At 44.0% G+C, this 24,701-nt stretch overlaps 1 protein-coding gene across 3 annotated transcripts in view; it reads right to left on the reverse strand.

Annotated features, from left to right (window-relative positions):
- Nucleotides 1–24,701, reverse strand: part of LOC110528165 (E3 ubiquitin-protein ligase RAD18) — a 115,785-nt gene that overhangs the window by 10,839 nt on the left and 80,245 nt on the right. For 2 of the 3 annotated variants that reach the window (XR_005052626.1, XM_021609992.2), the window contains exon 12: nt 22,006–22,041. The exons of the other annotated variant lie outside the window; for it this stretch is intronic. Coding sequence is in view for 1 of the 2 variants with exons in the window: in XM_021609992.2 (XP_021465667.2) it covers nt 22,006–22,041 (36 nt within the window). In the remaining variant the exon portion in view is untranslated. The remainder of the gene's footprint in view (nt 1–22,005; nt 22,042–24,701) is intronic. 3 annotated transcript variants of the gene reach the window in all.

Consider the following 24,701-nt stretch of genomic DNA (forward strand, 5'->3'; position numbering starts at 1 on the left):
CACAGCAACTATTAAAACATTCCCAAACCAGAAACCGTGGATTGATGGCAGCATTCGCACGAAACTGAAAGTGCGAACCACTGATTTTAAATCAGGGCAAGGTGACTGGGAACATGACCAAATACAAACAGCATAGCTATTCCCTCCGCAAGGCAATCAAACAAGCTAAGCGTCAGTGTAGAGTCGCAATTCAACGGCTCAGACACAAGAGGTATGTGGCAGGGTCTACAGTCAATCACGGATTACAAAAAGAAAACCAGCCCATCGCGAACCAGGATGTCTTGCTCCCAGACAGACGAAACAACTTTTCCCTTTGAGGACAATACAGTGCCACTGACAGGGCCCGCTACCAATACCTGCGGGCTCTCTTTCACTGCAGCCGACGTGAGTAAAACATTTAAACGTGTTAACCCTCACATGGCTGCAGGCCCAGACGGCATCCCCAGCCGCGTCCTCAGAGCATGCGCAGAACAGCTGGCTGGTGTGTTTACAGACATATTCAATCAATCCTTGTCCCAGTCTGCTGTTCCCACATGCTTCAAGAGGGCCACCAATGTTCCTGTTCCCAAGAAAGATAAGGTAACTGAGCTAAACGACTCACGCCCCGTAGCACTCACTTCCGTCATCATGAAGTGCTTTGAGAGACTAGTCAATCACCATATCACCTCCACCCTACATAACACCCTAGACCGACTACAATTTGCTTACAGCCCCAATAGGTCCACAGACGACGCAATCGCAACCACACTGCACACTGCCCTAATCCATCTGGACAAGAGGAATACCTACGTGAGAATGCTGTTCATCGACTACATCTCAGCATTTAACACCACCCTGTGACCCCACCCTGTGCAACTGGGTACTGTACTTCCTGACGGGCCGCCTCCAGGTGGTGAGGGTAGGTAACAACATCTCCACCCCGCTGATCCTCAACACTGGGGCCCCACAAGGGTGCGTTCTGAGCCCCCTCCTGTACTCCCTGTTCACCCACGACTGCATGGCCATGCACACCTCCAACTCAATCATCAAGTTTGCAGACGACACTACAGTGGTAGGCTTGATTACCAACAACGACGAGACGGCCTACAGGGAGGAGGTGAGGGCCCTCGGAGTGTGGTGTCAGGAAAATAACCTCACACTCAACGTCAACAAAACAAAGGAGATGATCGTGGACTTCAGAAACAGCAGAGGGAGCACCCCCCTATCCACATCAACGGGACAGTAGTGGAGAGGGTAGTAAGTTTTAAGTTCCTTGGCGTACACATCACGGACAAACTGAATTGGTCCACCCACACAGACAGCGTGATGAAGAAGGAGCAGCAGCGCCTCTAACCGCTGAAGAAATTTGGCTTGTCACCAAAAGCACTCAAACTTTTACAGATGCACAATCTAGAGCATCCTGTCGGGCTGTATCACCGCCTGGTACGACAACTGCTCCTCCCACAACCGTAAGGCTCTCCAGAGGGTAGTGAGGTCTGCACAACGCATCACAGGAAGGCCATAAAGATCATCAAGGACCTCAACCACCCGAGCCACTGCCTGTTCACCCCGCTATCATCCAGAAGGTGAGGTCAGTACAGGTGCAGCAAAGCAGGGACCGAGACTGAAAAACAGCTTCTATCTCAAGGCCATCAGACTGTTAAACAGCCACCACTAACATTGAGTGGCTGCTGCCAACATACTGACTCAACTCCAGCCACTTTAATTATGTAAAAATTGATGAAAAATGTATCACTGGCCACTTTAAACAATGCCACTTCATATAATGTTTACATACCATACAATACTCATCTCATATGTATATATTGTACTCGATACCATCTACTGCATCTTGCCTATGCCGGTCTGTACCATCACTCATTCATATATTTTTATGTACATATTCTTCATTCCTCTACACTTGTGTGTATAAGGTAGTTGTTGTGAAATTGTTAGGTTAGATTACTCGTTGGTTATTACTGCATTGTCGGAACTAGAAGAACAAGCATTTCGCTACACTCGCATTAACATCTGCTAACCATGTGTATGTGACAAATCAAATTTGATTTTGATTCATAGATGACACGCATTTCCTATTGCTTTCTCCTGAAATTTCTAACCTCTTTCTCTCTTTTCTTCTCACTCTCTCTCTATGTCTGCTCGGCCACCAATTGCCAGGGTGACACAGAGAAACCTGAGAAACAGTCACACAATGTTCTCTCAGAGAAAAAGTGCATCAAAATTCATTAACACCAAGGGTAAGCTGGTTTTCGGGTCGACAATCTGCCCAAATCATTTTCCACCACCTCCATTTCATGTGGAATAACTGGAACAGACTGGCTAAGTAGCCCCGAGACATGGGAAAATGAAGGGAGCAGTATAGAAGAATTCTCTATGGCTTGAGGTTCACTCTACTTTGGCCAGTGCTTGGCCAACAAGTCACACAGACAATTATCACATCGAGCTTTGTCTGCTTGGCATCCTCGCTAGGCAGCAGAATGGATGTGCCCTGCTAATTCAATGGCACCACAGAAGAGAAGTTATTATGTGCTTCCCTCTCTCTCACAGCAAATTTGTTAGAATGAAAGAGGACACTTGCCAGGAAAAAATCAAATTAATAGTTAATTTTGATTGCTGCCTAGTTATTCAATTTTTATAAGCAATCTCAAATTAAACAAATTTTTACTCTTATACACCAACACAAACACACTGGATCGACAGAGAGGGTGTCACGCCCTGACCTTAGTATTCTTGTTTTTTCTTTATTATTTTGGTTAGGTCAGGGTGTGATATGGGTGATGTATGTGTTTTTGTACTGTCTTTGGATTTTGTATGTTTATGGGGTTGTTTACTATCTAGGTGCTTTGTATGTCTATGGTTGCCTAGATTGGTTCTCAATCAGAGGCAGCTGTTTATCGTTGTCTCTGATTGGGAACCATATTTAGGCAGCCATATTCTTTGGGAAATTTGTGGGTTATTGTCTATGTGTTAGTTTCCTGTGTCTGCACTTATCATATATAGCTTCACGTTCGTTTTGTTGGTTTGTAAGTTTAAGTGTTCTTCGTCTTATTAAAGAAAATGTATTCATCTCACGCTGCGCCTTGGTCTCCTCCATTCAACGAACGTGACAGAGGGTTGACGTGCTTCTAGCTCTTAGGATACTTTGCAGTATTTAGTTTTTTTTATGTATTACAGTTTAAGTCGGAAGTTTACATACACTTAGGTTGGAGTCATTTTTCAACCACTCCACAAATTTCTTGTTAACAAATCATAGTTTTGGCAGGTTGGTTAGGACATCTACTTTGTGTATTTCCAACAATTGTTTACAGAAAGATTATTTCACTTACAATTCACTCGATCACAATTCCAGTGGTTCAGAGGTTTACATACACTAAGTTGACTGTGCCTTTAAACAGCTTGGAAAATTCCAGAAAATTATGTCATGGCTTTAGACGCTTCTGATAGGCTAATTGACCTCATTTGAGTCAATTGGAGGCGTCCCTGTGGATGTATTATTTCAAGGCCTACCTTCAAACTCAGTGCCTCTTTGCTTGACATCATGGGAAAATCAAAAGAAATCAGCCAATAAAGGCTGACCTCCACAAGTCATCATTGGGAGCAATTTACAAACACCTGAAGGTACCACGTTCATCTGTACTCTGACGTAGAAGTCCATCACTGGCCGCGGGCAGCATTTGGTACTTTAAAGCACGCACACATTCATCACTCCTCCCTGCTCCGTTATCAGATAAGTTAACAATGTGGGTCGACACACAAGTTAACTTCTCTGTCTTAGTACATACATTTCACACTTGTGTCAGTGTTCATATTTAATATAAGCAATATTTATTATACTTATCGATGTTGTGGAGGAGCGTGTTTGTTTGTTCTGTTCCTCTCTCTGTCCATCTCTGTAGCTTCCGGGTATGCTGGATAAGGACCCGAGCTAAGGGAATTGGGCTGACTTTGTAGTGCCTGTTCCAAATGGCTCATTAATGTAAATGAGAATATTGAAAGACACTGTCAGTAGTGATGTAATTTTGTAAATGTTAGGTTGTGATTTTGTTTCACAAACGTGTTGTAATGTATATACTTTAGTATGTTTAGTTAAATGGAAAATGTAGGATTGTATAGGTAATTGCTTAATTAATTAGTGTTCATTGTTCTGAGGGGAGGGGCTAGCTCTACAAAATGAGCCTCTCTTTCAGTTCATGGAGAGGCATTTTGGATTGAGCTTTGGATGGGGTAGCATTGTTTTTAGCTGGCCCATAAGGTATATGTTTGATGGCGGTAAAGTTGTTTTTGTTCCGGAATCACTTTGTATATGAACACCCTTGCACAGAAGAACTTTTGCGGCGCCACCATCTTTTTATTTTGATAGAGGTTAGGTTTTCCAGAATAGCCTTCTGGCCTAATCTACGTGACATGTACAAACAATAGTACACAAGTATAAACACCACGGGACCACGCAGCCATCATACCGCTCAGGAAGGAGACACGTTCTGTCTCCTAGAGATTAGTGTACTTTTGTGCGAAAAGTGCAAATCAATCCCAGAACAACAGCAAAGGACATTGTGAAGATTCTGGAGGAAACCGGTACAAAAGTATCTATATCCACAGTAAAACGAGTCCTATATCGACATAATCTGAAATGCCGCTCAGTAAGGAAGAAGATACTGCTCCAAAACCACCATAAAAAAAGCCAGACTACAGTTTGCAACTGCACATGGGGAAAAATATTGTACTTTTTGGAGAAATCTCCTCTGGTCTGAAGAAACTAAAATAAAACTGTTTGGCCATAATGACCATCGTTATGTTTGGAGGAAAAAGGGGGAGGCTTGCAAGCCAAAGAACACCATCCCAACCGTGAAGCACAGGGATGACAGCATCATGTGGTGGTGCTTTGCTGCAGGACGGACTGGTGTACTTCACAAAATAGATGGCATCATGAGAATGGAAAATTCTGCGGATATATTGAAGAAACATCTCAAGCCATCAGTCAGGAAGTTAAAGCTTCGTCGCAAATGGGTCTTCCAAATGGACAAAAAATAAAAGCTGAAATAAATAATTCTCTACTACATTCTTACTACATTCACATTCTTAAAATAAAGCGGTGATCCTTCTGACCTAAAACTGCATTTTTACTGGGTTTAAAAGTCAGGAATTGTGAAAAACTGAGTTTAAATGTAGTTGTACGTAAACTTCCAACTTCAACTGTACATATTTTTTTTTGTTTTATTAAATAATAATAAATAAATAAATAATAATGGCGGCACGTGTACAATACGAGGCTCAGCGGCTACCCAGATTTTGTGAATTAGCAGTAATTCACTTAATAGTTCTTAGTTTATTCACTCAGTACAGCCTGACGTACACTCTATATAGCCGACAAGAACTCCTGGATATTGGAACAACATGCATAAAGAGAGTTTTTGACATCTTACAACTTCCACTGGAGATCGCGAAGACGCCCCGGGAGACTGAAACATCGCAGAGAGGAGGTGTCCGGAGGCGGCGTTGAGATCGTAAACAAAGGCGAGGAAAGCAGAGTGGCCTACAGGCTAGGCAAATGCTAACCTCACATCGGCTTTCACAACCTAGCCTTTTCCTCGCTAACGTCCGGTCACTTGTGAACAAAATGGATGAAATACGACTAAGAATCATCTCACAAAAAAGGATTATGGACTGTAGCGTCATGATTTTCACGGAAATGTGGCTAAACAACAGCATACCCGACAACGCTATTGGCAAGAGGGGCGCAACGTCTTCAGGGCTGATCGTACGGCAGAGGACTCTGATAAGACCAGAGGTGGCCTGTGCATTTATGTAAACAAAGCATTATGTACAGACAGTAACATAACCGGGAGTTACTGCTCAACCAATTTGGAGTACTTGATGATTAGGTGCAGGCCTTTCTACTTGCCTCGGGAGCTTACGTCCATTGTTGTTACTGCAGCCTATATACCTCCGGATGCTAATGCTAAACTAGCAATGAAAGAACTGCAGGTTACTATTAGCAAACAGCACATCCTGGTGGTGCTTTTATTGTTGCAGGGGATTTTACTCAAATCTGATTTTTTTCTCTCCAAAATTCCATGTCTCCTGCCCCACCAGAGGAGACAATACACTAGACCACGTGTATACAAACATTCCGGAGGCTTACAAAGCCAGTCTGATCACCTTTCACTGTTCCTACTCCCCAAGTATTTACCCCTCATTAAACACGTGAAACCATCAGTGAGGACAGTCAAAGTGTGGCCAGAGGGATCAGACTTATTACTACAGCACCAGTTTCAACATCAGACTGGAGATTGTTTGCCACTCAGGCCACCCTTGACTCCCATACGGACATTGAAACATATGCTTCTTCCGTTCTGGATTACAACATCGGCATCAACAATGTCACCACCCATAAACTAATAAAGACCTTCCCCAACCAGAAGTCTTGGATGAACAGAGAGGTCGGACTACTGCTAAAGGCACGCAAGGCTGCTTTCAGATCCGGCAATGCGGAAGCCTACAGCTCATCCAGGGCCAACCTGAAAAAGGGTATCAAGATGGCTAAACATGACCACAAAGTGCGGATTGAAGAGCACTTCAACAACAACTCCGACCCTCGATGCATGTGGTAGGGCATCCAAGCCATAACAGACTACCGGTCAAAAAACACTACCCCCACAGCCAGCGACGTCTCCATCGCCGTCGAGTTAAACAGGTTCTATGCTCACTTCGACAGGGCCAACAAAGATCCAGCCATCAAAAAACAAACAAGGGATTTGCCACCAAGTACTAAGTCATGTTTTGTAGAGGGGTCAAATACGTATTTCCCTCAATAAAATGCAAATCAATTTATAACATTTTTGACATGCGTTTTTCTGGATTTTTTTGTTGTTATTCTGTCTCTCACTATTCAAATAAACCTACCATTAAAATTATAGACGGATCATTTCTTTGTCAGTGGGAAAATGTACAAAATCAGCAGGGGATCAAATACTTTTTTCCTTCACTGTATGTGAGAATGCTGTTGATAGACTTTAGCTCAGCATTCAATACGGGCATTCCTTCTAGGCTGGTCACCAAACTCCGGATCAGCCCCTCTCTCTGTGACTGGACTTTGGACTTCCTAACCAACAGACCCCAGTCTGTCAGGTTTGACAACTTCACCTCCTCAACCCTGAACCTGAACACCGGTGTGCCACAGGTCTGCGTGCTGAGCCCCTTCCTGTACTCCCTCTTTACCTACGACTGCGTTCCTGTACACGGTTCCAACATCATTGTCAAGTTCGCAGACGACACCACGGTGGTAGGCCTGATCAGTGACAATGACGAGTCAGCCTACAGGGAGGAAGTCAAGCACCTGGCTGCATGGTGCGCTGACAACAACCTGGCCCTCAATGCAAAGAAAACCAAGGAGCTCATTGTGGATTACAGGAAGTCTAAAAGCTGCAGCCACACCCCAGATCTCATTGATGACACTGAGGTGGAGCGTGTGCCCAGCTTCAAATTCCAGGGTGTCTACATCTCTGAGGACCTCTCCTGGACCCACAATAGCTCAAACCTGGTCAAAAAGGCGCAGTAGCGCCTGTACTTTTGAGGAGGCTGAAGAAGGGCCCGCTGGTCTACCAAGATCCTGGTGAACTTTTACCGCTGCACGGTCAAGAGCATTCTGACTAACTGCGCCACAGTGTGGTTTGGCGGATGCTCCGTGTCCAACCGAAAGGCCCTGCAACAGATGGTGAAAACTGCCCAGCACATCACGGGTGCCCAGCTCCTTGCCATCGTAGATCTACAGCGCAAGCGGTGTCTGCATATGGCACGCGACTTCATCAGCGACCCTTCACATCGGTGGCGGTGTCAGAGGAAGGGCCTAAAAATTGTCAAAGACCCCAGCCACCCCAGTCATAGACTGTTCTCTCTACTACCGCATGGCAAGCGGTACCGGAGTACCAAGTCTAGGACAAAAAGGCTTCTCAACAGTTTTTACCCCCAAGCCATAAGACTCCTGAACAGGTAATCAAATGGCTACCCAGACTATTTGCATTGTGTTCCAACCCCTCTTTTACGCTGCTGCTACTCTCTGTTTATCATATATGCACAGTCACTTTAACTATACATTCATGTACATACTACCTCAATTGGGCCGAACAACCAGTGCTCCCGCACATTGGCTAACTGAGCTATCTGCATTGTGGACTGGACTCTGACATTGCTTTGCAAAATCTGATTTAGGACATTATTCAGTTTTATATGTACATATCTACCTCGGTAACCTCATTGCTGCTATCCCTGCATTTCAGTTGCATGCCTCCTTGCACTTTCAATTTGCCTTCATTGCACATTTGGACTTGCCATTTGCCTTTATTGCACATTTATACATCCCACTTAATAACATACATTGTACTTAATTGTTTCACTTGTACATATTTGCACTCTGTTATTTGCACTTCTGGTCAGATGCTAACTGCATTTCGTTGTACTGTACTTGTACTAGTTCAATGGCAATAAAGTTGAATCCAATCTAATCTAATACAGTTGAGAAGAACTATTGGATATCAGAGTCACCAGCACTAACAGCATTACAACCAGGAATACAAATTTCCAGAACCGGATCCTTTGTTCGCACCCCCCAGGGCAATTGAACGGATTCCAGAGGCCGACCCAAAACACCGCAGGCGGAGGAGAGATACTCGGAGTGGTCTTCTAGTCCGACTTAGGAGGCGCGCACACCACCCATCGCTTCCGAGGATATCACTCGCTAATGTCCAGTCTCTGGATAATAAAGTTGACGAGCTCAGGGCGAGGATTTCTTTCCAGAGAGACATCCGGGATTGTAACACACTCTGTTTCACGGAAACATGGCTCTCTCGGGATATACTGTCTGAGACAGTCCAGCCAGTTGGGTTCTCAGTTCATTGCGCAAACAGGAATAAATATCTCTCCAGGAAGAGGGGTGTATGTTTCATGATTAACGACTCATGGTGTGATAACATACAGGAACTCAAGTCCTTTTGTTCACCTAGAATACCTCACAATCAAATGCAGACCATATTATCTCCCCAAATAATTATCTTCGGTTATAGTCACAGCCGTGGATATCCCCCTCAAGCCGATACCACGACGGGTCTCAAAGAAGTTCACTGGACTTTATGCAAACAGGAAACCACATTTCCCGAGGACGCATTTATTGTAGCTGGGGATTTTAACAAAGCTAATTTGAGAAAAAGGCTGCCGAAGATCTATCAACACATTGACTGTAGTACTCGCGCAGCTAAAACTCTCGACCACTGCTACTCCAACTTCCGGGATGCCCACAAGGCCCTCCTTTCGGCAAATCTGACCATGACTCCATTTCTCCATCACTAACTCAGAGAGGCTGCTGCCTACATAGAGACTCATATCACTGGCCAGTTTAATAAATTAATCATTAGTAACTTTAAACAATGCCACTTTAAAAATGTTAACATATCATACATTACTCACCGTATATGTATATAATGTACCTTATACCATCTATTGCACCATGCTTGTTCCTCCCTTTAGATTTGTGTCTATTAGGTAGTTGTTTGGTTATTGTTAGATTACTTGTTAGATATTACTGCACTGTCAGAACTAGAAGCACAAGCATTTCGCTACACTCACATTAACATCTGCTAACCATGTGTATGTGACCAATACAATTTGACTTGCTCCTCCCTTCCTATAGGCAGAAACTCAAACAGGAAGTACCCGAGCTAAGGACTATTCAACGCTATTCTCACCAATCAAAATCGACACTTCAAGATTGTTTTGATCACGCGGATAGGGATATATTCCGGGTAGCCTCCGATAATAACATTGACAAATTTACTGATACAGTGACTGAGTTAATCAGGAAGTGCATAGGAGATGTTGCACACACTATGACTATTAAAACCTACTCTAAACAGAAACCGTGGACGGATGGCAGCATTCACTCAAAACTGAAAGAGCAAACCACTGCATTTAACCATGGCAAGGTGACTGAGAATATGGCAGAATACAAACAGTGTAGCTATTCCATCCGCAAGGCAATCAAACAGGCAAAACGTCAGTAGAGACAAAGAGTCGCAATTCAACGGCTCAGACACAAGACGTATGTGGCAGGTTCTAAAGACAATCAGGGACTGCAAAAGAAAAACAAGCTACATCGCGGACACCGATGTCTTGCTTCCGGACAAGCTAAAGACCTTCTTTGCCCGCTTTGAGGATAACACAGTCCCACTGCCGCGGCCCGCTACAAAGGACATTGGGCTCTCCTTCTCCGTGGCCAACGTGAGTAAGACATTTAAGCGTGTTAACCCTCGCAAGGCTGCCGGCCCAGACGGCATCCCTAGCAGTGTCCTCAGAGCATGCGTATACCAAGCTGGCTGGTGTACTTCCGGACATATTCAATCTCTCCCTATCCCAATCTGCTGTCCCCACATGCTTCCAGATGGCCACAATTGTTCCTGTACCCAAGAAAGCTAAGGTAACTGAACTAAATGACTATCGCCCCCGTAGTACTCACTTCTGTCATCATGAAGTGCTTTGCGAGACTAGTCAAGGATCATATCACCTCTACCTTACCCGACACCCTAGACCCACTTCAATTTGCTTACCGCCCCAATAGATCCACAGATGATGCAATTGCCATTGCACTGCACACTGCCCTATCTCATCTGGACAAGATAAATACCTATGTAAGAATGCTGTTCATTGAATATAGCTCAGCAATCAACACCATAGTACCCTCCAAGCTCATCATTAAGCTGGAGAAACTGGGTCTCAACCCTGTCCTGGACTTCTTGACGGGATGCCCCCAGGTGGTAGGAAGGTAAGTATGAAACAACACCTCCACTTCACTGATCCTCAACACTAGGGCCACACAAGAGAGCATGCTCAGCCCCCTCCTGTACTCCCTGTTCACCCATGACTGCGTGGCCACGTACACCTCCAACTCAATCATCAAGTTTGCAGACGACATAACAGCAGTAGGCCTGAGTACCAACAATGACGAGACAGCCTACAGGGAGGAGGTGAGGGCCCTCGGAGTGTGGTGTCAGGAAAATAACCTCTCACTCAACATCAACAAAACAAAGGAGATGATCGTGGACTTCAAGAAACAGCAGAGGGGGCACCCCCCTATTCACATTGACAGGACCGCAGTGGAGAAGCTTCAAGTTCTTCGGCGTACACATCTCTGACAAACTGAAATGGTCCGCCCACACAGACAGTGAAGGCGCAACAGTGCCTCTTCAAACTTAGGAGGCTAAGGAAATTTGGCTTGGACCCTAAAACCCTCACAAACCTTTACAGATGCACAATTGAGAGCCTCATGTCGGCTGTACCACTGCCTGGTACGGCAACTGCATCCCCCCGCAACCGCAGGGCTCTCCAGATGGTGGTGCGGTCTGTCCAACGCATCACTGGGGGCAAACTGCCCTCCAGGACACCTACAGCAACCGATGCCACAGGAAGGCCAAAATGATAATCAAGGACAATAATCATCCGAGTCACTGCCTGTTCACCCCACTATCATCCAGAAACAGCTTCTTTCTCAAGGCCATCAGACTGTTAAATAGCAATCACTAGCACATTATAGGTTGCTGCCTATATACATGGACTTAAAGTCACTGCCCACTTTAATAAATGAAACACTAGTCACTTTAATAATGTTTACATATTTTGCATTACTCATGTCATATGTACAGTGGGGCAAAAAAGTATTTAGTCAGCCACCAATTATGCAAGTTCTTCCACTTTCCATAGGTACACTTCAACTATGACAGACAGAATGAGAAAAAAAAATCCAGAAAATCACGTTGTAGGATTTTGAATGAATTTATTTGCAAATTATGGTGGAAAATAAGTATTTGGTCAATAACAAAAGTTTATCTCAATACTTTGTTATATACCCTTTGTTGGCAATGACAGAGGTCAAACGTTTTCTGTAAGTCTTCACAAGGTTTTCACACACTGTTGCTGGTATTTTGGCCCATTCCTCCAATGCAGATCTCCTCTAGAGCAGTGATGTTTTGGGGCTGTTGCTGCGCAACACGGACTTTCAACTCCCTCCAAAGATTTTCTATGGGGTTGAGATCTGGAGACTGGCTAGGCCACTCCAGGACCTTGAAATGCTTCTTACGAAGCCACTCCTTCGTTGCCCGGGTGGTGTGCTTGGGATCATTGTCATACTGAAAGACCCAGCCATGTTCCATCTTCAATGCCCTTGCTGATGGAAGGAGGTTTTCACTCAAAATCTCACGATACATGGCCCCATTCATTCTTTCCTTTACATGGATCAGTCGTCCTGGTCCCTTTGTAGAAAAACAGCCCCAAAGCATGATGTTTCCACCCCCATGCTTCACAGTAGGTATGGTGTTCTTTGGATGCAACTCAGCATTCTTTGTCCTCCAAACACGAGTTGAGTTTTTACCAAAAAGTTATATTTTGGTTTCATCTGACCATATGACATTCTCCCAATCTTCTGGATCATCCAAATGCTCTCTAGCAAACTTCAGACGGGCCTGGACATGTACTGGCTTAAGCAGGGGGACACGTCTGGCACTGCAGGATTTGAGTCCCTGGCGGCGTAGTGTGTTACTGATGGTAGGCTTTGTTACTTTGGTCCCAGCTCTCTGCAGTCATTCACTAGGTCCCCCCGTGTGGTTCTAGGATTTTTGCTCACCGTTCTTGTGATCATTTTGACCCCACGGGGTGAGATCTTGCGTGGAGCCCCAGATTGGGGGTGATTATCAGTGGTCTTGTATGTCTTCCATTTCCTAATAATTGCTCCTACAGTTGATTTCTTCAAACCAAGCTGCTTACCTTTTGCAGATGCAGTCTTCCCAGCCTGGTGCAGGTCTACAATTTTGTTTCTGGTGTCCTTTGACAGCTCTTTGGTCTTGGCCATAGTGGAGTTTGGATTGTGACTGTTTGAGGTTGTGGACAGGTGTCTTTTATACTGATAACAAGTTCAAACAGGTGCCATTAATACAGGTAAAGAGTGGAGGACAGAGGAGCCACTTAAAGAAGAAGTTACAGGTCTGTGAGAGCCAGAAATCTTGCTTGTTTGTAGGTGACCAAATACTTATTTTCCACCATAATTTGCAAATAAATTCATAAAAAATCCTACAATGTGATTTTCTGGATTGTTTTTCCTCATTTTGTCTGTCATAGTTGAAGTGTACCTATGATTGAAATTACAGGCCTCTCTCATATTTTTAAGTGGCAGAACTTGCACAATTGGTGGCTGACTAAATACTTTTTTGCCCCACTGTATATACGGTATTCTATTATATTCAACTGCATCTAGTCTATGCCGCTCTGACATTGCACATACATATATATATATATATATATATATATATATATATATATATATATATATGGTTAATTCCATTCCTTTACTGTCGGAGCTAGAAAGACAAGCTTTTCGCTACACCCGTAATAACATCTGCTAAACACGTGTACTGTACAGTGGTTCATCCTTTAAAAGTTGCAGCGTACTGCGGCGCAGCTTGCACGGTGCCGCAGAATTCTATGGCACGTTATTTAAGTGTGAACCACTGGTACCATTAATGCTAGTTAGTGCTAGATCGACCACCAGAGGGCATCTTTGAGAAGCAGTTGATAGCCTTCGATAATGGCTGTACTAGAGAATGTAGGCATGCGGGAGACTGGGGTTCAGGCTGTTCTTGTAAATAAGAAATGTTTCTTAACTGATTCCATATGTGTTATTTCACAGTTGTGATGTCTTCACTATTATTCTACAATGTAGAAAATAGTAAAATAAAGAAAAACCCTGGAATGAGTAGGTGTGTCCAAACTTTTGACTGGTACTTGCTAAATTCATTTGATTAATATTATGGTGTTTCTATTCTAAGAAAGAAAAAATTCTGGATTTCTGTTAGGATGGAACGGAAAATATGGCGCTGTACAATGTGACGGTCGAGAGTACAGTACTGGGATATTTAGCTAAAGAATACCTGTGTCATGCGGGAGACCGGGGTTCAATTCCCTGACGGGGAGGAAGGAGTAGGCTGTCCTTCTAAATAAAAATGTGTTCTTAACTGACTTGCCATTATTAGTTACATTGTTTTAGTTTGAACATGCAGACTGGCACTAAGAACAGAACAGTGGGAACATTTCCCTAGTTAGCGCCATTTTTTGTGCAATGCCCCTTAAAGTGTTGCCAGTGTGGTGGGATGAGGGTCCACCCCCCCTCCCTTCCACATGGGCTAGGGTGGTCTTCTGTGCACAAAACCAGGAACTTTTTGTGTTGAATTGTGTTGCGAAATCCATTATGTGAGCGGTGAGGCAGTCATAGCTTAGGCCTAGGCTACCAGCCATGCAGAGAGAAAGCTGAGCAGGGTGTCATGTAAAAATCGAAAAAAATAATATTTGCATGAAAATCTGTCGCCAATTCCATGGAAACCTAGCTACAAACACACACGCAGAGCATTATGGTGACTGATAATGTAGGAAAACATGTACACACACACACACTCTCTCAATGAAGTTGTGCAAATGTGCCTCATTTAAGGCTGCTGTCAGTATGGTTCAGATGAATATAGGGGATGGGGGTGGCACAGCTCTGCATGTGTTCAGAGTTGGATGCAGTACCGTACCACATACACATTTTAGTTGCATACAAAGCCCTGCTGAAATTAAATCCACTAAGCCTTTTAAGGAACATCAACCCCAAATTTTTGTTCGGTGAAAAAATTGTCTACACAGATACACACACTGAAATCTGAGTGTGAGAAGTGGACAGCTAAATTCTAATGTTTTTTTTTAAAACCCCCTTTAACTCCCCAATTTCGTGATTATGATCTTGTCTTATTGCTGCAACTCCTCAACGGGCTCGGGAGAGACGAAGGTCGAGTCATGCGTCCTTCGAAACATGACCCACCAAGCCGCGCTTCTTAACACCTGCTCGCTTAACCCGGAAGCCAGCTGCACGAATATGCTGGAGGAAACACAGTTAAACTGATGACCGATGACAGTTCAACTGATGACCAAACCCCAGGCTGTAGTGATGCTGCAATACAGCGATGCAGTACCTTAGACCACCGCGACACTCAGGAGGCCACACCAAGACTGATGCGGATCAAATTGACATCTGACTTCTCCCCAGGGTAGACTTTCCTGAAACTTGATAAAACTAACTGTAGGAAAAAGGCACTAATGGCCAACTACATCTGTTGAATGGTAGAGCATGGCGCTTGCAAAGCCAGGTTTGTGGGTTCGATTCCTACGTGGGACCAGTATGAAGAAGTTTGAAAAATGTAGGCACTCACTACTGTATGTCGCCCTTCTGAAGAGCACCTGCTAAATGACAAAAATGTAAAGATTTATTTAAAAAACTCTACGGGTCCTTACTCAAACTTTCGCTTAGACCAGAAGCTTAGAACTTTTGTCTAAAATGGCTAGCCGCTAGCTTTTCTCATAAGCAAACCTGGCACAATTAGCCACTTTGCTACGTAGGATCAGCTAAGCACCTTGATTATATCCGGTAACAGAATAACGAATCAACCTATCAGAGATCTTACACTGGAGAGCCACCATCCAATTGCATTTGTTAAAACAGGCCAACTTGGCCACCAGAGGGAGATTCTAAAACCTCACTTCAAGGTTTACTTTGTTACCATTGGTCAGAGTTAGAAAATAAACGCATAAAGTGAGGGATTGTTGTATGGGGCCAATGAGTGTTGAATTTGGTCATCAATGTAATACCTACATGTTTCAAGCAGACCACCATAGTCCCTGTGCCCAAAGAAGCGAAGGTAACCTGCCTAAATGATTACCATTACCAATGCTACCATTATCAGTAGCACTGACGTAGGTAGCCATGAAGTGCTTTGAAAGGCTAGCCATGGCTCACATCAACAGCATCCTTCCGGATACCCTTGAGATTATTCTCATACCACCCCAACAGAGCCACAGATGATGCAATCGCACTTCACACTGCCCTTTCCCACCTGGACAAAAGGAACATCTATGTGAGAAGCTGTTCATTGACTACAGCTCAGCGTTCAACACCATAGTACCCACAAAGCTCATCAGTAAGCTAAGGACCCTGGGACTAAACATCTCCTTCTGCAACTGGATCCTGGACTTCCTGACAGGCTACCCCCAGGTGGTAAGGGTGAATCCAGGCCCTGCAGTGCCTAGCTCCACTCCTATTCCCCAGGCGCTCTCTTTTGATGACTTCTGTAACCATAATAGCCATTATTGGTTTCATGCATGTTAACATTAGAAGCCTCCTCCCTAAGTTTGTTCTATTCACTGCTTTAGCACACTCTGCCAACCCGGATGTTCTAGCTGTGTCTGAATCCTGGCTTAGGAAGACCACCAAAAATTCTGACATTTTAATTCCAAACTACAACATTTTCAGACAAGATAGAACTGCCAAAGGGGGCGGTGTTGCAATCTACTGCAAAGATAGCCTGCAGAGTTCTGTCCTACTATCCAGGTCTGTACCCAAACAATTTTAACTTCTACTTATAAAAATCCACCTCTCTAAAAACAAGTCTCTCACCGTTGCTGCCTGCTATAGACCACCCTCTACCCCCAGCTGTGCTCTGGACACCATATGTGAACTGATTGCCCCCCATCTATCTTCAGAGCTCGTGCTGCTAGGCGACCTAAACTGGAACATGCTTAACACCCCAGCCATCCTACAATCTAAACTTGATGCCCTCAATCTCACACAAATTATCAATGAACCTACCAGGTACCTCCCCAAAGCCTTAAACACGGGCACCCTCATAGATATCATCCTAACCAACTTCCCCTCTAAATACACCTCTGCTGTCTTCAACCAAGATCTCAGCGATCACTGCCTCATTGCCTGCATCCGTAATGGGTCAGCGGTCAAACGACCTTCACTCATCACTGTAAAACACTCCCTGAAACACTTCAGCGAGCAGGCCTTTCTAATCGACCTGGCCGGGGTATCCTGGAAGGATATTGATCTCATCCCGTCAGTAGAGGATGCCTGGATATGTTTTTTAAATGCCTTCCTAACCATCTTAAATAAACATGCCCCATTCAAGAAATTTAGAACCAGGAACAGATATAGCCCTTGGTTCTCCCCAGACCTGACTGCCCTTAACCAACACAAAAACATCCTATGGCGTTCTGCAGTAGCAACGAACAGCCCCCGTGATATGCAGCTGTTCAGGGAAGCTAGAAACCATTATACACAGGCAGTTAGAAAAGCCAAGGCTAGCTTTTTCAAGCAGAAATTTGCTTCCTGCAACACTAACTCAAAAAAGTTCTGGACACTGTAAAGTCCATGGAGAATAAGAACACCTCCTCCCAGCTGCCCACTGCACTGAAGATAGGAAACACTGTCACCACTGATAAATCCACCATAAGTGAGAATTTCAATAAGCATTTTTCTACGGCTGGCCATGCTTTCCACCTGGCTACTCCTACCTCGGTCAACAGCACTGCACCCCCAACAGCAACTCGCCCAAGCGTTCCCCATTTCTCCTTCTCCCAAATCCGTTCAGCTGATGTTCTGAAAGAGCTGCAAAATCTGGACCCCTACGAATCAGCCGGGCTAGACAATCTGGACCCTTTCTTTCTAAAATGATCTATCGAAATTGTTGCCACCCCTATTACTAGCCTGTTCAACCTCTCTTTCGTGTCGTCTGAGATTCCCAAAGATTTGAAAGCAGCTGCGGTCATCCCCCTCTTCAAAGGGGTGGACACTCTTGACCCAAACTGCTACAGACCTATATCTATCCTACCATGCCTTTCTAAGGTCTTCGAAAGCCAAGTCAACAAACAGATTACCGACCATTTCGAATCTCACCATACCTTCTCTGCTATGCAATCTGGTTTCAGAGCTGGTCATGGGTGCACCTCAGCCACGCTCAAGGTCCTAAACGATATCTTAACCGCCATCGATAAGAAACATTACTGTGCAGCCGTATTCATTGATCTGGCCAAGGCTTTCGACTCTGTCAATCACCACATCCTCATCGGCAGACTCGACAGCCTTGGTTTCTCAAATGATTGCCTCGCCTGGTTCACCAACTACTTCTCTGATAGAGTTCAGTGTGTCAAATCGGAGGGTCTGCTGTCCGGACCTCTGGCAGTCTCTATGGGGGTCTCACAGGGTTCAATTCTTGGACCGACTCTCTTCTCTGTATACATCAATGAGGTCGCTCTTGCTGCTGGTGAGTCTCTGATCCACCTCTACGCAGACGACACCATTCTGTATACTTCTGGCCCTTCTTTGGACACTGTGTTAACAACCCTCCAGGCAAGCTTCAATGCCATACAACTCTCCTTCCGTGGCCTCCAATTGCTCTTAAATACAAGTAAAACTAAATGCATGCTCTTTAACCGATCGCTACCTGCACCTGCCCGCCTGTCCAACATCACTACTCTGGACGGCTTTGACTTAGAATACGTGGACAACTACAAATACTTAGGTGTCTGGTTAGACTGTAAACTCTCCTTCCAGACCCATATCAAACATCTCCAATCCAAAGTTAAATCTAGAATTGGCTTCCTATTTCGAAACAAAGCATCCTTCACTCATGCTGCCAAACATACCCTTGTGAAACTGACCTTCCTACCAATCCTCGACTTTGGCGATGTCCTTTACAAAATAGCCTCCAATACCCTACTCAACAAATTGGATGCAGTCTATCACAGTGCAATCTGTTTTGTCACCAAAGCCCCATATACTACCCACCATTGCGACCTGTACGCTCTCGTTGGCTGGCCCTCGCTTCATACTCGTCGCCAAACCCACTGGCTCCATGTCATCTACAAGACCCTGCTAGGTAAAGTCCCCCCTTATCTCAGCTCGCTGGTCACTATAGCATCTCCCACCTGTAGCCTGTACCTGTTATTTATTTATTTTGCTCCTTTGCACCCCATTATTTTTATTTATACTTTGCACATTCTCCCATTGCAAATCTACCATTCCAGTGTTTTACTTGCTATATTGTATTTACTTTGCCACCATGGCCTTTTTTGCCTTTACCTCCCTTATCTCACCTCATTTGCTCACATAGTATATAGACTTGTTTATACTGTATTATTGACTGTATGTTTGTTTTACTCCATGTGTAACTCTGTGTCGTTGTATGTGTCGAACTGCTTTGCTTTATCTTGGCCAGGTCGCAATTGTAAATGAGAACTTGTTCTCAACTTGCCTACCTGGTTAAATAAAGGTGAAATAAATAAATAAAAAAGGGTAGGCAACAACACATTTCTCCCACGCTGATCTTCAACACTGGGACCCCTCAGTGGTGTGTACTTAGTCCACTCCTGTACTCCCTGTTCACCCACGACTGCGTGGCCAAACACGACTCCAACAGCCTCATTAAGTTGTGACCTGTATGCTCTCATCGGCTGGCCATCAATACATATTCGTTGTCAGACCCACTGGCTCCAGGTCATCTATAAGTATTTGCTAGGTAAAGCTCTGCCTTAGCTCACTGGTCACCCTAACAACACCCACCCGTAGCACACGCTCCAGCAGATATCTCTCTGGTCATCCCCAAAGCCAACACATACTTTGGCCGCCTTTCCTTCCAGTTCTCTGCTGCCAATGACTGGAACAAATTGCAAAAATCACTGAAGTTGGAGACATATCTCCCTCACTAACTTTAAGCATCAGCTATCTGAGCAGCTTACCGATCGCTGCAGCTGTACACAACCCATCTGTAAATAGCCCATCCAATCTACCTACCTCATCCCCATATTGTCATGATTTACTTTTTTGCTCTTTTGCACACCAGTATCTCTACTTGCACATCATCATCTGCACATCTATCACTCTAGTGTTAATTTGCTAAATTGTAATTACTTCGCTACTATGGACTATTTATTGCCTTACCTCCTCACACCATTTGCACACACTGTATATCGACTTTTTCTATTGTGTTATTGACTGTACGTTTGTTTATTCCATGTGTAACTCTGTGTTGTTGTTTTTGTCACACTGCTTTGCTTTATCTTGGCCAGGTCGCAGTTGTAAATGAGAACTTGTTCTCAACTGGCCTACCTGGTTAAATAAAGGTTAAATAAAATAAAATAAAAAAGTTTGCTGATGACACAACAGTGGCAGGCCTGATCACCGACAACGATGAGACAGCATATAAGGAAGAGGTCAGAGACCTGGCAGTGTTGTGCCAGGACAACAACCGCTCCCTCAATGTGAGCAAGACAAAGGAGCTGATCGTGGACTATAGGAAAAGCGGTCCAAACAGGCCCCCATTAACATTGACTGGGCTGTAATGGAGTGGGTTGAGAGTTTCAAGTTCCTTGGTGTCCACATCACCAACAAACTATCATGGTCCAAACACACCAAGACAGTCGTGAAGAGGGCACGACAACACCTTTTCCCCCTCAGGAGACTGAAAAGATTTGTCATGGTCCTCAGATCCTCAAAAAGTTATACAGCTGCACCATCGAGAGCATCTTGACCGGTTGCATCACCGCCTGGTATGGCAACTGCTCGGCATCTGACCATAAGACGCTACAGAGGGTAGTGCGTGCGGCCCAGTACATCACTGGGGCCAAGCTTCCTGCCATCCAGGATCAATATACTAGGCGGTGTCAGAGGAAAGACCAAATAATTGTCAGAGACGCCAGTTGCTTTCTCTGCTTCTACCCCCAAGCCATAAGACTGCTGAACAATTAATCAAATGGCCACTGGACTATTTACATTGACCCCCCATTTGTTATGTACACTGCTGCTACTCGCTGTTTATTATCTATGCATAGTCACTTCACCCCTATGTACAAATTACCTCGCACATTGACTTGGTACCGGTACCCCCTGTATATAGCCTCGTATAGTTATTTTATTGTGATACTTTTAATTATTTTTTGCTAGAGTTTTTTGGGTAAATATTTTCTTAGCTTTTTCTTGAACTGCACTGTTGGTTAAGGGCTTGTAAGTAAGCATTTCATGGTAAGGTCTAGTTGTATTCGGCACACAAATAAAGTTTGATTTGATTTGAAAATAGTACAAATAAAGAAAAACCCTTGAATGAGTAGGTGTGTACAAACTTTTGCAGTTTTTATCTTGTTATGTCAGTCAATCAATTAGCCCATGTCAGATGACATTTTTTAGATTGGTAAATCTACAAGTCTAGCCAGCTATCTAAACTTGTAGTAACCATGGTTGAATTCCCGACCATTGGACCCCCATTGATTTTGTTAGTCACTCTCACTCAGAGATCATATTAAAAACCGCAAATAAAATCTCTGTCCTATGGCAAAATGTGTACAATTGCAGGAAATTAGCTGCAAAACAGTTTTGTTGTTATTGTTCTCCTAAATTTTCTCTGCGTCCAATGGCAAAATGTGTAGAATTGCAGCAAACTTGCCTTAAAATGCACAATTTTCTCTATGCCCCATGGCAAAATGTGTAGAATTGCAGCAAACTTGCCTTAAAATGCACAATTTTCTCTATGCCCCATGGCAAAATGTGTAGAATTGCAGGAAATTAACTCGCACATTTTTCCTCTGTGCTGTCAAGTGTGGGACCCCAAAAATGTTTTGCCCTAAATTCCCCTTTGGTCCCCCAAAAGCCTAGGGTGACCTCTGACTGCTATGTGTACATAGCCCACCAACTACCTCATCCCCATATTGTTATTTAGTTTTTTGCTACTTTGCACCCCAGTATCTCTACTTGCACATTCATCTTTCACTTCAGTGTTTAATTGTAAATGAGAACTTGTTCTCAAGTGTAGCAGTTTGGAAGTGGAAAAAGCATTAATCTGTGTCAAGTCAAGCGAGACAGCTGTCTTGGCAGATGCCTCAATAATTTCACAAGGAGGCCTACAATTACCTGCTATTGGTAAATTCCCTGCATCAGCTAACTCCAAATGACAAAAACCCAGCAGAGTGAACTGAGCAGAAGAATGCATTTCTCCAACAGTGGCAACATGGCAGGAGCTGACATGGGTGATAATTATGATGAACATCAGGAGTGTGTTGGTGTCAAGGTTTTGTAATTTTAACTTTGTCTGAAGAGCAGTCACTTACTCATAGCATCTGCCAGCGAAGATGTCGGAGACGGAGCTGAAAAAACAGAGAGGAGAACATACCATTTATAAACTTCTCAGAGCATCAGTCAGTCATCCCAGCAAGGCATCACCTCATTGGAACAGCAGTGCAGCAGCATCCGATAGCAATGCAGTACAAAAGTAACACACAGACAGAGAGAAAGAGAGAGCGAGAGAGTCATTGGCACCAATACCAACAGGCTATGTATAGGACTATAACACTCCTGAATCTGTCACTGATGTCCATGGGCTTTCACTTCTCTTAGCTCAGCATGTATCACACATACAGCCTGCCACAGAGAAAACCTCTGTAAAACGTTGCTAAACAAGTCATGCCGCTGAAGGACATGGTGACTCGGTGCTCTGGGTCTGGGAAAGAAAGGGCCTAAGCTGTAGGATTTATACCAGTCAGGGTTCTTGGCTGACTGAACCTGGGGGATGATATGGGATTCAGAGATCAGCATGGGGCACACAAACAAGATAAAAGGTCAACCCAGCTTTCAGGAAATGTTGGACCGTAAGCAAACAAGAGGAAAGTTTAGACACAAAATATATTTTTCTGATCATTGCTTGACAACCATTTTCAGGTCTTGACATAGATTTTCAAGTAGATTTAAGTTAAAACTAACTTGGCCACTCAGGAACATTCACTGTCTTCTTGGTAAGCAACCCCAGTGTATATTTGGCATTGTGTTTTAGGTTATTGTCCTGCTGAAAAATGTATTTATCTCCCAGTGTCTGGTGGAAAGCAGACTGAAACAGTTTTTCCTCTAGGATTTTGCCTGTGCTTAGCTCCATTCCATTTATTTTTTATCCTGAAAAACTCGTAAGTCCTTAACCATTATAAGCATACCTTTAACATGATGCAGCCACCACCATGCTTGACAATATGGAGAGTGGTACTCAGTAACGTGCTGTATTGGGTTTTCACCAAACATAACACTTTGTATTCAGAACAAAAAGTGAATTGCTTTGCCACATTTTGCAGTATTACTTTAGTGCCTTGTCGCAAACAGGATGCATGTTATTCTGTATAGGCTTCCTTCTTTTCACTCTGTCAATTAGGTTACTATTGGGGAGTAACTACAATGTTGTTGATCCATCCACTAAACTCTAACTGTTTTAAGGTCACCATTGGCCTCAGAGAAATCCCTGAGCAGTTTCCTTCCTCTTTGGCAACTGAGTTAGTAAGCACTCCTAAATCTTTGTAGTGACTGGGTGTATTGATATACCATCCAAAGTGTAATTAATTGTGCTCAAACGGATATTTAATGTCTACTTTTTTTTTACCAACTGGTGCCCTACTTTCCAAGGTATTGGAAAACCTCCCTGGTCTTTGTGGTTGGATCTGTGGTTGAAATTCAGTGCTTGACTGAGGTACCTTGCAGATAATTGTATGTAAGAGGTACAGAGATGAGGTAGTCACTCAAAAAATCATGTTAAACACTATTATTACACACAGAGTGAGTCCATGCAACTTATTATGTGACTTGTTAAGCACATTTGTACTCCTGAACTTATTTAGGCTTTCCATAACAAAGGTGTTGAATACTTATTGACTGAAGACATTTAAGCTTTTCATTTTAAGGAGTCGCTAGAGCGCGATGGGACAAGGACATCTCTGGAGAGACCTGAAAATAGCAGTGCAGTGACGCTGTGCAGCGACGCTCCCCATCCAACCTAAAAGAAAATGCGCAGTTTCGTCACACAACACAATGCCACAGATGTCTCAAGTTTTGAGGGAACGTGCACTTGGCATGCTGACCGCAGGAATGTCCACCAGAGCTGTTGCCAGATAATTGAATGTTCATTTTCCTACCATAAGCCACATCCAATGTCATTTTAGAGAATTTGGCAGTACGTGCAATCGGCCTCATAACCACAGACCACATGTAATCATACCAGCCCAGATCCTCCACTTCCAGCTACTTCATCTGTGGGATCGTCTGAGACCAGCCACCCGAATAGCTGATGAAACTGTGGGTTTGCATAATCGAAGAACTGACAAAAATGGTCAGAAACGGTCTCAGAGATGATCATCTGTGTACTCGTCATCCTCGTCACACTATTCCTGGAAGCTGAAAATGTCCCAGTACTTTCACGGCCTGCATCCTCACCAGACATCTCACCTATTGAGCATGTTTGGGATGCTCTGGATTGACATGTACGACAGCTTGTTCCAGTTTCCACCAATATCCAGCTACTGATCAACTCTATGCAAAGGAGATGTGTCAAGCTGCATGAGGCAAATGGTGGTCACACCTGATACTGACTGGTTCTCTGATCCATGCCCCTACCTTTTTTTAATGTATATGTGACCAACATGTGCATATCTGTATTCCCAGTCACGTGAAATCCATAGATTAGGGTCGAATACATTTATTTAAGTTTACTTGGCATTATCTGAACACGATCAAGCAGCAATTCATCAGGTCTATGCAGAGTGCCTTAGGGCAGACTATTTGACCGGCTGCTGGTGTTGGTTTGTGTAGCTCATGACTATTTCTGATGGCAATTATCGCCAATTGAGCATCAGTCCCTCTCTGGAGAAGGCCAGTGGCCTTTTAGCTTTATTGGATGGTCTTACATCTGCTGATCAGACGTTACAGGGTGCAGTGCTGACTAGCCGCAGCGGCCCCCAGCTCAGACAGGGAATGTTTATTTTCTCTGCTTAAA

Source organism: Oncorhynchus mykiss, chromosome 7 (assembly GCF_013265735.2).
Source record: "Oncorhynchus mykiss isolate Arlee chromosome 7, USDA_OmykA_1.1, whole genome shotgun sequence".
Classification (NCBI taxonomy): domain Eukaryota; kingdom Metazoa; phylum Chordata; class Actinopteri; order Salmoniformes; family Salmonidae; genus Oncorhynchus; species Oncorhynchus mykiss.